A 12,074-nucleotide genomic window follows, 5' to 3' on the forward strand; every position below is an offset into this window, starting at 1 on the left:
AGAAATTAATGAAGTCATTGCATATCAGTTACTACCATGATTGAAAATTCAAATTAACTTGACTTCAATACATGCCAAAAAAAGGAATCGTAGGAAGTTTATCAGTTGAGAGTAAAAAAAGAAGAAAAAAAAATTGCATATCAATATGTCTCTTACTATCATGTTGTGTATTTGATGAACTATGTACAATCTATGTCCCAACAACTTAGAATATCACTTTACAAACTAGTTTTATGTTCTTGAATACATTACAATCTAGGAGGCACAGGTGCAGGTACAAATAAGTTATGGGTGTGTTGATATAGCGAAACCTAAAAAAAGTAGTAGTAAATGATATATAACAATTAAAAAATTAAATATAAAAGCATATAAACTATTTTGGTAATGGTCAAAAAGAACCCCAAGTATTTTTTATAATTGCAAAATTATCCTATATTTTTAAAATTTTAAAAAATAGGCACAAAATAATTGTTATAGTACCCTTATATTTTTAAAAAATGACATTCATGCCTCAACATACTCACAAAGTACTTGAAACGTACCCATCATGCACCCGAGCCGTACCCATGTCGTACACAGTATTTTGCAGAGTTTACTAGGTAAGTACCTAATACTCATAGGACAATATTTTTGGATTACTCATGCTTCATAGATTACAATACATACATATTTTATGTCAAGCTTTAGAAAATTCCAATTCCAATTCACTTCACAATCAAAAGAACTGTGTAATAACCAAAAAATAAGAATCATGTGACTATTTTGCGTATATCATTCTTACATAACAGTACTCCCAAATAGGGAAAATTAAACAATAAACCAATTTATCCTTTACTTATGGCATGAAAAACCATGAAAACTATATAAATTAGGATTTTTGTTTCAGAAAGCCAGTCCCAAGTCCAAATAAAGGAAGGGGGGCATGTGAGCAAACAAAATGAAGCAAATAACAAGGTTTGAATCATTTTTAAATTATGACACTAATGTTTAAAATAATACATAAATGTTGCAAAGAGAGATTTTACCGATGATTCTCTTGCAGGTTCTGCAGTTGTTGCCTTAGCATTGCTGCCTCCCTTTGCCAGAACTATCAAGTACAATAGGATAATTTACTGATATGGTTAGATACTTCTTGTCACCATGACTAAATTGAAACGATGACCTATAAGTTCTCAGTGTTCAGATAAGTGTACACAGCCTTTTCAATTGTCATAAGTAGACTTAATCCTTACCATTGTGAGTTATCAAACCAATATATTAACTTCAAAACTTATGCAATGCTATTCATACTATATTTTGTCGAAACATCATGTGCGTGTGGCTATGTGAGCATGCATGTGCATGGATGTAGAATTGAGGCGTGAGCTTTTATCTGAAATATTAATCATTTAAAATTATGAAATCATTGAGTAATGCTCTGAGATAATTATGATGATAGTTGTTTGACTGTTATATTATTATTATTTGCTTAATGATTGAGTATTGTATTTGAAATTTTCTTATAAGCAGCTATGGGAGCTGCATTTGCTAACCTATACGAGGTAGTAGGTAGTTGAGGAAAGCTGCTTATATGAGGTTAAGACTAGCAGCATTAGATTCAATACATAATTTTGATGTTCATTATTAAAAAAAAAAAAAAAAAAAAAAGAGATATAATAAGTAGTTATGATGGTTTAATTCAATAAGATAAAAGAAAACCACTGATCTTTATTGGAATCCTTCATACTGGAGTGAAGTCTTTGAAGAGGTTGTAGTAGTTATAATCTCCAGGACAAACAACTATCAATGAGATTGATTATTTGAAATTTTCTTGTTGAAGGCTCCTACGATGGGTGATTTTCCCACTAAGGAACAATGATTCTGGGCTTACTACTTAGGAGTTGAAGTACTGCTGTTTTGTTGTAATATAATTTTGTCTTCCAGTAACAGAATCTCAGATTACCTCAAGTTAACCAGTTAGGAGCTCTTAAGGATTCCAAAGTTCATTGTGTGAAGAATTGTTAATTATGTCAAACATGAGGCTCTTTGATTGGCATAATACCATCAGGGCTAGCCTTTAGATGATTTTACTTGTATTTTAGGTTTAAAAAGCCTGTTTGTCTTAATGTGAAAATTGGGAACTTCATGACTTGATTGTTGGTAGATTGGGGAATTGGGCATTGGATTCTAGGGCTTCCAATCGAATCTAGGTTTTTTTGAATCTAATATTATTTTATTTGTTTTTTTGGTTTCTGATTTTAATGTTCACTAAAGTGGCTGTTAATAGAGTTTGCTAATTTTTACATGCAAATAACCTAAGAACTGTTGCATCGATGCTTGGATGTTGTTGTGATGAGCAAGTGTTTTTAGTCTAGTGAACTATTGATCAATTATAAAACTTTTTATTTATTTATTTTTTCTCATATACAAGGCAACAAGTAGACTCAAGCCCTTGACATCAAGGATTTTTTTTGGCTTGACATCATGGTTCACCTAACCACACGATTAGTGGTAATAATAAGACATTTTTAAATGAGCGACCATAACATTTGACATCCTAGGAGCAACCACGAATGCATGATTGTATGGAATTTGTATTATAGAAAACCTTCGTTTTGCAACTTCAACATCTTATATCCCTTCACTTTGAAGCCTTGTTACAGCACCATGATCATCCTCCAGTACATAATCTAGGGCATGTTTGTGGAAATTAGAATTTCCTTTTTAGGAGCAACCACGAATGCATGATTGTATGGAATTTGTATTATAGAAAACCTTCTTTTTGCAACTTCAACATCTTATATCCCTTCACTTTGAAGCCTTATTACATCACCATGATCATCCTTCAGTACATAATCTAGGGCATTTTTGTGGAAATAAGAATTTCCTTTGGATTATATAGTCGGTCTTCCTTTACTCTTTCCTTTGCTAATTTATAATGGTAATAACCATGGATTTAAAAGTCGACTGGCTTGTACCGTGTTGGTTGGTTTGAATTGGATTGGGCCCAGTTGGTTCGGATACACCCCGGTTTACTAATTAGAACAAAAATCGCATTTGAACCGGCTGGTTCACGATACTTATTGGACTAAACCAGTTATTTTACTGGTTTTACATAGTATCAGACTAGTTTGACATATGTAGGTCATGTAGGTCGGTTGTTGTTGTATACAACAGAGCCATTGCTGTGCTCGATTCTATGATTTCCTAGCAACTTCTTGTTTTGAAATCTTGCATTTTTTGCGCAATTTCATCTATTCTCTCTATGTTTTGACTCAAATTGCATCCTCTTTAGATAATTCTACAGCAGGTTTGCTTGGTTTTCTTCATTTAAATCATGTTCGTATGAAGGGTTACTCAATGGATTGAGTCCCATTGGAGCACTGGAGCTTCATTATTGAAGGTAAAAAGATTGAGCAGTGGAACTTAATTGTCAGAGATGGCTGATCGGATTCCAGAATCCAGAGGAGTTGCAGACAAGAGTAAAAACAAATGAAGAAGAAAAACTCAGGTTGTGTTTGGTTACATTTTCAAATCAATTTTTGATATGAAAAATCCAAAAAACTTGTTTGGTTTACAATTTTTGAAAATTTGTTTTCAAAATTGTTCTCTCTCTCATCTCCCCTTCTCTCAAATCATACACATCAATCAATCAGTTTTTCGCTCTCCTCTCTTCTTCTCTCACATTCTACACATCAATCAATTAAATTTTCTCTCACACCCATCTATTCAACTAAAAAAAAAAGAAAAGAAATTATCCTAAAATTATTTTCAAAATATACAACCAAACAAGTTTTAAAATTGTGCAAACTCTTTTCAAAAAACTATCTTCCAAAATTGATTCTCAAAATTAAACCAAACGGAGTCTTAGTGTTTTGGCATTGGAACCAAAAGAAAAAAAGAGTAATGTTGTGTTTGGTTGAGGCATTTGGGGAGGGATTTGGAAAGAGAAAGGGAAAAAGTATGTGAAACTACGTGAAATGTAGGTATATTTTATTCACATTTCACCTAACTTTTCCCTTTCTCTTTCCAAATTCCTCCTTAAATCCCTCAACCAAACACAGCGTAAAGGTTATTATATATTGCAACCCTTCTACGAGTCAATGAGTCAACAAAAACATATGGGATGTTTTCAAAATATGAGATGTTGCCATTTGTTCAGTTGGCCAATTTTTATAATTCATTTATGCAAATGGAGTGTGATGTTATGGCAACATATTCATTCACTAAGTTTTAATTTTATTTTTGTTTGCATCTATTATTTATTTAAATTTTACTTAGTAAATTTATATAATTTTCTAATTTTATTAGTGTTAATAACTTAATTTTGTTATTAATTAATAATTGGGATTGCATTATAATCTTATAGTGGCAAATAATTAAATTAGAATTTTATTGGGTGGGAGTTTTGAGTTGAAATTGTTATTATTTATGAAAAAAATGTATTTTTTTGTTAATTTTTGAAAATTAGAATTGTTATTGCAGATAATTAAAAATTGATTCATTAGGTGCATTTCGTAACGCTGATAGTTTTTTGGTTTTTGTTATAGAAAACATTAAACATGTTTATGTTCAGTTTTGGTTAAAATAAAAACAAAAATATATGTTTGGTACGCACATGTATTTTAAAAACTTGTTTCGAAAACAAGTGAGAGGAGTGGTCTAACATGAGATCGTGGTCGATGGTCAGAGATGTCGGCTACATGTGGTTGTTGGCTGTTGGAGGTGGTTTCTGACAAGTGTTGGCTACCAGTCATGGGAGGTGGTGGTCAACGGTAATTGTTGACAGTTGGAGATGGTGGCCAAAGGAGGTCGGCAGCCGAAAGTGGTGGCTGACGGTACTTGCTGCCAGTAAGAGGTGGTTTGTGACAATCGAAGGTGGTTGTTAGAGGAGGTTATTGGCAATGGTAGCCAAAGGGGGTGGGAGAAAATGAAAGGAACGCAAAACTTGTTTTTTTTTTTTTTTTTTTTTAAACAAGTGAAACCAACTTTTTCATTACAAAAAAATTTGGAAATGTTTACAAATTTTTGGAAATGAAACAGACATCAAATGAGTTTTTGATTATAATTTTCAAAATTTTTATAAATATAAATAGGTTACTGTAAACATATACATTACCAAACATGCCCTTAGCATTGTAAGTTATTTCATACTTGCAATGAGTTAAAAAGTTTCTACATATCAAAATATTGATAAAATGTAACAAATGGAACTTAAGAGAGTCCAAAAATGTATATTGTTGGAGTTTTTTTAGGGGTTGCCAATGATTTAAAAAAAATTCACGATAAGTATCACTTGATTATCCTAATACCGATACACTGCAACCAATACTGTAGCAACCCAAGCAGTAGAAGAGAAAAAATACATACACAAAATTAAAACCCAGAAAAACCCAAAATACTCACATGGGTGTAAGCCCCACACTGGTGTGGTTTTCTTGTCTGACCCTTATCAATGTGCATATGCTAGTTATTTTTCTATGGTTTAATTTTGTGTTCCTAGAAGTGCTCATAGAAACAATAGCTGCCAACTTCGTGACGGACCTGGATGAAGTAGCAAGATCAAGCATGATATATGATGCAACTTTTGACCTGGAACTATCATCAGTTTGCAAGGCAACACTAAATATAACAGCAGGTAGGAGTAATATTGCTCACTCATCTTGGTAAGGAACATTGCAGGATTCATAATTATTAAGCCATAGTACATTCACAATGTTTAGAATGTTTAGAACTTGAAGATTAGGTGCTTAAAATTCTGAAATGAATCCACTACAGTTGATGATTTTGATGGTGAAGATGCTATGTTACTGAGAAATATTTATCAACTAAAAGTGAAACAGGAGAAAGTTGGAGTTTAGTACGAATAGTGATCATTGGAACAATTTAAAGTGGTTGAAGTATTTTAAATTCTCTGTTAAAATGGAAATCATGAGCATGAGGTCAATTGTACAATGATTGGTGTGTGTGTGTTGGTGGGTCAATTGTTAGATGACAAACTTGACAAGATTTGTGGGTGATGTTCATCTCAGCTTTGGAACCTCCAATTCTAGGAGATTAAAATTTTATTTTTCAATCTTTTTACTGACCTATTTTTCCATTATTTCAAAGAGTTCTTCCCCTTCTGGATTCTGCAGCTTGAAATAGATTTAATTAGTTAGTTTGAATAATTCCTTCATCATCATTGATGACATTATTACCCACACTGTCAAACCCCTTGCTGCAGCCCTCTGTGGAAGCCTTCCTTGACCTCCTTTTCTGTTGGAAACCCTCAGTTAAACCTCTCAACATCAAAGCCACACTCGAACTTTCCCTTTGTCGCATATTGAAGCCTCTACCCAACTTGACATCAAAATCTCTAAAATTTTTGGCATTTTCTACCTCTTGGCATGACATGATCCAATAAAGAAAGGCTAAGCTTCATCAAACTAACTCATACATGTGACCAAGCTTAGTTTTTCTGGTCAAGAATCAAGATGACTTGGCTTGTTTAGAGTTTTAAATCTCTAAACTTTTTGGCATTTTCTACCTCTTAGCATGACATGACCCAATAAAGAAAGGCTAAGCTTCATCAAACTAACGCATACATGTGATCTAGCTTAGTTTTTCTGGTCAAGAATCAAGATGACTTGGCTTGTTTAGAGTTTTAAATTGTTTAGAGTTTTAAATTGTTATTTTTGAAAGCAATTCGTATTTTACAACTCCTGTTCTAGATTTTCAATCTGGAAATTGCAAAACCAAGGTTAACACTCAAACATTACAAATAAAATAACCACAAGTACAACAACTGTGTTGCTGATATAATATCATTCAAGTTCAGGATGTTTTAAAAGTAGGTCACAATAAATATCATAGACCTCAAAACTTATTAGATTCCTGAATACAATATGTTTAAGCCCCAGCCAGAAATCTTGTAAATTTGTATCTGCTTGGTCTCCAATCATGGTAAAAGCAGCATAAGCAAAGGCTTCGATTTCATGTCAAATATACTAGATAAAGATGTTCATCGTTGTTGTTTTGAAAGTAAATATATGTATATTTTGGGAGATTGATGCGGATGTGGCCCATAGGATTATGGCGGGATGGTGTAAGTGGAGAAGTGTGTCTGGGGTACTGTGCGATAAACGAATATCCACTAGACTTATAGAACGGCTATTAGACCAGCGATGTTGTATGGGACGGAGTGTTGGACAACCAAGAAACAAAATGTAGATAAGATGAGTGTGATTGAGATGGGGATGCTTAGATGGATGTGTGGCAAGACTAGACAAAACAGAATTAGGAATGAGTGTTTTCGGGGAATGGGTAGGAGTAGCACCGATAGAAGTTGAATTGAGAGAGAATCAATTGAGATGGTTTGGTCATATTCAACGGAGACTAACAGAGGCAGTAGTGAAGAGATGCGATACTGTAACGGTAGATGGAAGTATTAGGGGACGGAGAAGAAGAATTTATGTAACCAACCTCATTTGATGGGACTTAAGGTTTGGTTTGGTTATACTAACCATTATATCTATTGCACCTTATAGGCTTATAGGTTAGTCAAATATGGTATTTGAACCAACTGATGGAAATTGTGTACCTTTTATAAATTCTAATGTAAGCATGGGATGTATTGAAGCTTGGGTAACCAGCTTAGGGTATGATGAGATATCACCCCTTATTTATAAATGAAGATTTAGGGTTTACAAAGAAGACAATTACAAGATGATCCCTGAGTGCGTAAAAAATGATTACAAATCTTAGAGACTTTCGGCTAATATAATATGCTCAGTGCCTTTCGGTGATTATAATATGTCAACACTCCCCCTCAAGCTGGTGCGAAGATATCTTTCATGCCCAGCTTGCCTAATATGTCATGAAACGGTTTATTCCCAATTCCCTTGGTGAGAATGTCAGCAAGTTGTTCACCAGACTGAACAAAAGGAGTACAAATGGTACCACTAGTGAGTTTCTCCTTAATGAAGTGGCGATCAATCTCAACATGTTTTGTCCTGTCATGTTGAACGGGATTGTGAGCAATGTTGATGGCGGCCTTATTATCACAGTATAACCGCATGGAGTCCGTCTGAGCAATACCTAGATCACTCAACAATAATTTGATCCATAAAAGTTCACACACACCTTGTGCCATAGCTCTAAACTCAGCTTCTGCACTTGACCTGGCAACCACATTCTGTTTCTTACTCCTCCAAGTAACTAGGTTGCCGCCGACAAATGTGCAATACCCTGAAGTTGATCTCCTATCAGTTACTGACCCAGCCCAGTCAGCATCTGTATAGGCTTCTACACGAAGATGATCATACTTTGAAAAAAACAGACCCTTACCAGGGGCAGACTTCAAATACCTCAAGATTCTCATGACAGCCTCAAAGTGTATCTGATGAGGAGCATGCATAAACTGACTAACTACACTGACAGCAACAGCAATATCAGGACGGGAGTGAGATAGGTAAATGAGCTTACCAACTAAACGTTGATAGCTCCCCCTATCCACAACTTCTCCTCCTTCATCATCCCCCAATTTCTGATTGGGTTCCAGTGGGGTGGCACATGCCTTGCAGCCAAGCATCCCAGTTTCCTTCAACAGGTCAAGCACATATTTTCTCTGTGAGATAAATATCCCATCCTTAGAGCGAGCAACTTCAATTCCCAAAAAATACTTCAAGCTTCCCAAGTCTTTGATTTCAAACTCTTTGGCTAAATATTTCTTCAACAGAGGTATTTCCCCACTATCATTGCCTGTAAGAACTATGTCATCTACATAAACAATAAGTGCTGTAGTCTTACCGCATGAGGAATGTTTCACAAATAATGTGTGATCTGCCTGACTTTGTTTGAAGCCATATTTAAACATAGCCTGAGTGAATCTCTCAAACCAAGCCCTTGGAGACTGTTTGAGACCATATAGTGACTTCCGAAGTTTGCATACTTTCCCTTCTGTTTGATGATTCTCAAAACCCGGAGGAATGTCCATATATACTTCTTCTTCGAGGTCACCATGGAGAAAAGCATTCTTGACATCAAACTGATAAAGCGGCCAATCTAGATTAGCTGCTAGAGAAAGAAGTACTCTGACTGAATTCATTTTAGCCACGGGTGCGAAGGTCTCCTGATAATCAATGCCATATGTCTGAGTGAACCCTTTTGCCACAAGTCTTGCCTTGTAACGCTCAATAGACCCATCTGCTTTGTGTTTCACAGTATATACCCATTTACAGCCCACAGGTCGTTTGCCTGTAGGTAACTCAGTCAATTCCCAGGTGCCATTCTTCCTAAGTGCTTTCATTTCCTCAATCATGGCTAGTTTCCACTCAGAGATAGCAAGAGCATCCTGAAAATGGTTAGGAATGCTAACAGAGGAAATATTGGACACAAATGCTCTATATGAGGATGACAAATGAGAGTATGATACAAACTGTGAGATAGGATGTTGAGTACAAGATCTCACACCCTTTCTTTTGGCAATAGGAACATCAAGATCAATGGACTCACGAGATTCAAAATTACCTAGACTCTCATCAGAAGCAGGAGATGGCAGTGGAGTAGCAGAAACGGTCCCGTGTATCCAGTTAACTTGTTTTCTGTCGATGTCCCGGATATAAACATGTCCATCCTTATTCTTGGTGACAGTGGGTTCTATAGTTCCAGTAGAAGAGGGTGGTGCAAGAACAACTGGTTCTATCATAGGAGGCACAGGACTCACTTCTACCATAGGAGGCTCAGGACTCACTTCTACCATAGGCGGCACAGGACTCACTTCTACCATAGGCGGCACAGGACTCACTTCATACCAAGGCTCCCCCGGAAGGGAGGACGGGGACACCGGAGAGGACAAGAAATAGGACTGGGACTCAAAGAAAGTGACATCCATGGACACAAACCACTTACGAGAAGAAGGGTGGTAACATTTATACCCCTTTTGAGTAGGAGAATAACCAAGGAAAACACACTTGAGGGAGCGAGGGTCCAACTTACCACGAGACGGAGAGTGATTATGGACAAAACAGACACAACCAAATATTTTGGGAGGAATAGAAAACAAGGACTGAGAACCGAGGAGGACGTGAAGCGGAGCCTGTTTGTCCAAAACCTGGGTAGGGAGACGATTAATAAGATAGGCAGCGGTGAGAACGGCGTCGCCCCAATAGGGTCGAGGCACGTTCATAAAAAAACACATGCACCGAGCCATGTCAAGAAGATGCCGATTCTTACGTTCGGCCACCCCATTTTGTTGAGGGGTATTGGTACAAGAAGTCTGATGGATAATGCCATGAGTAGAGAAATATTGTCCTAACCCAGAATCTATGTATTCCCCGCCATTATCAGAACGAAATATTTTGATAGTGGCCCCAAACTGAGTACAAATCATCTTATGAAAAGTGCGAAACACAGAGAAAACTTCACTCTTATCTTTCATGAGATACACCCAAGTAGCACGAGAAAAATCATCAATAAATGTAACAAACCAGCGATGACCTTTCACAGACAGAACACGAGAGGGACCCCAAACATCAGAGTGTATTAATGAAAAAGGAACTAAGCTTTTATTCAAACTGGGAGCAAAAGAAGCTCTATGTTGTTTTCCAAGTTGACAAGACTCACAAAGAAAGTCAGATACATGATGATTTGCGAAACTAGAAGGAAATAAATGCTTAAGTAAATGAAAGGAGGGATGCCCAAGACGCCGATGCCACAGCCAGACATCAGCGGGTGTAGGAGAAGACGGGGTGGAAGAATAAGCAAGTTTGTCCGGTTGATCTAGGAAGTAGAGACCATTTTCTGCACTACCACTGCCAATCGTCCTCCCCGTGACAAGGTCCTGAAAAAGACAATGATCAGGAAAAAAAACGTCACACAACAATTCAAATCCTGGGTAAGACGACTTAAGGATAACAGATTAACAGAAAATTTGGGAACATGGAGAACAGAAGATAGATGCATGGTAGGAGTGACTTGGACTAAACCTTTTCCAGAAATAGAAGAAACAGTTCCATCGGCAATCCTAACTTTGTCCTGACCTGAAGAAGGCTTATAGGCAGAGAAAAGATCAGAGGAGCCAGACATATGATCTGAGGCACCAGAATCAATAATCCAAGGCAAAGATGTATGACACAGGAAAGCACAAGGAGAAGGTACTAAGTTACCTGAGCGGGTAAAGGACGAGGAAGCGGGACTGAGAGTAGTAGAAGATCTGCGGTCCAACAATTGGCGCAAAGCATCCTCCAGCTCAGTATCAGAAGAGTGGGTAGCAGAAGTGGAATTAGAATCAAGGGTATCAACGGCACTAGACTGATGAGCCCGGGAATAGGAACCACGTCCGCGAGAGTGGCCTGACCGACCGCCTCGAGAACCCGACCGATCACTTCGACCCCCAGATGGAGTCCCATGAAGCTTCCAACATGTCTCACGAGTATGCCGCGGCTTTTTGCAATAATCACAGAATACAGACTCCTTAGCAGTAGACGGAGGAGGCAGGCTGAGGCTATCTCGAGGAGTGGACAGTAATGCGGAACGGTCAGTAGAGACAGGGGACATCATAGCAGACCGACGACTCTCCTCATTTTGGACATAGGCAAATGCCTCTTGCAGTGAAGGAAGAGTGTCCATACTCAGAACTCGACCCCTAACTGGATCATACTCCATATTTAGGCCAGCCAAAAATTTAAAGACCCGTTCCCGTGCGATGAACTTCTTGTACCCGATAGAATCAGTAGGGCAAACGGGCTTATAGTCTTCCAGATGGTCAAGGCGTTTCCAGCCGTTGGTGAGGAAAGTGAAGTACTGAAGAACAGTCTGCTCCCCCTGAAGTGTGCTCTCAATAGAGCGACGCAACTCAAATGCCTGTGAAAAATTTCCTTTGTGGGAATAGGTAACAGCCACAGCCTCCCAAATGTCCTGGGCAGTCTCCATAGACAAGTAGCCCTCACCAAGTTCTGGAACCATCGAATGGATAAGCCAACTCATAATCAAAGAGTTGTTAATCTCCCATTGGTCATAACCTGAGTCAGTGGTACTAGGTGCCTGTATCCTGCCATCAACATACCCCATCTTCCCTCTGCTCTTTAAAAACAAAGTCAAACTTTGAGACCATG

At 37.4% G+C, this 12,074-nt stretch overlaps 1 protein-coding gene and 1 long non-coding RNA gene across 53 annotated transcripts in view; one reads left to right on the forward strand and one right to left on the reverse strand.

Moving 5' to 3' along the window:
• The window catches only part of LOC145792755 (uncharacterized), a 95,881-nt gene that overhangs the window by 40,899 nt on the left and 42,908 nt on the right, over positions 1-12,074 (forward strand). For 4 of the 41 annotated variants that reach the window (XR_014332578.1, XR_014332576.1, XR_014332596.1 and 1 more), the window contains 2 exons: positions 887-954; positions 1,043-1,647. The exons of 25 other annotated variants lie outside the window; for them this stretch is intronic. This is a non-coding gene — a long non-coding RNA (uncharacterized LOC145792755). Of the gene's footprint in view, positions 1-886; positions 955-1,042; positions 3,491-4,530; positions 5,618-12,074 lie in introns of those variants that run through there. 12 more of the 41 variants (XR_014332595.1, XR_014332593.1, XR_014332598.1 and 9 more) reach the window with 5 other exon arrangements.
• Positions 1-12,074, reverse strand: part of LOC114304089 (MADS-box transcription factor 23) — an 80,545-nt gene that overhangs the window by 17,251 nt on the left and 51,220 nt on the right. For all 12 annotated transcript variants that reach the window (XM_082874132.1, XM_028249264.2, XM_028249263.2 and 9 more), the window contains exon 4: positions 1,026-1,087. In XM_082874132.1, coding sequence (XP_082730258.1) covers positions 1,026-1,087 — 62 coding nt within the window. The remainder of the gene's footprint in view (positions 1-1,025; positions 1,088-12,074) is intronic.

This window comes from Camellia sinensis, chromosome 6 (assembly GCF_055761805.1).
Source record: "Camellia sinensis isolate YWXY chromosome 6, ASM5576180v1, whole genome shotgun sequence".
In the NCBI taxonomy this organism is placed as follows: domain Eukaryota; kingdom Viridiplantae; phylum Streptophyta; class Magnoliopsida; order Ericales; family Theaceae; genus Camellia; species Camellia sinensis.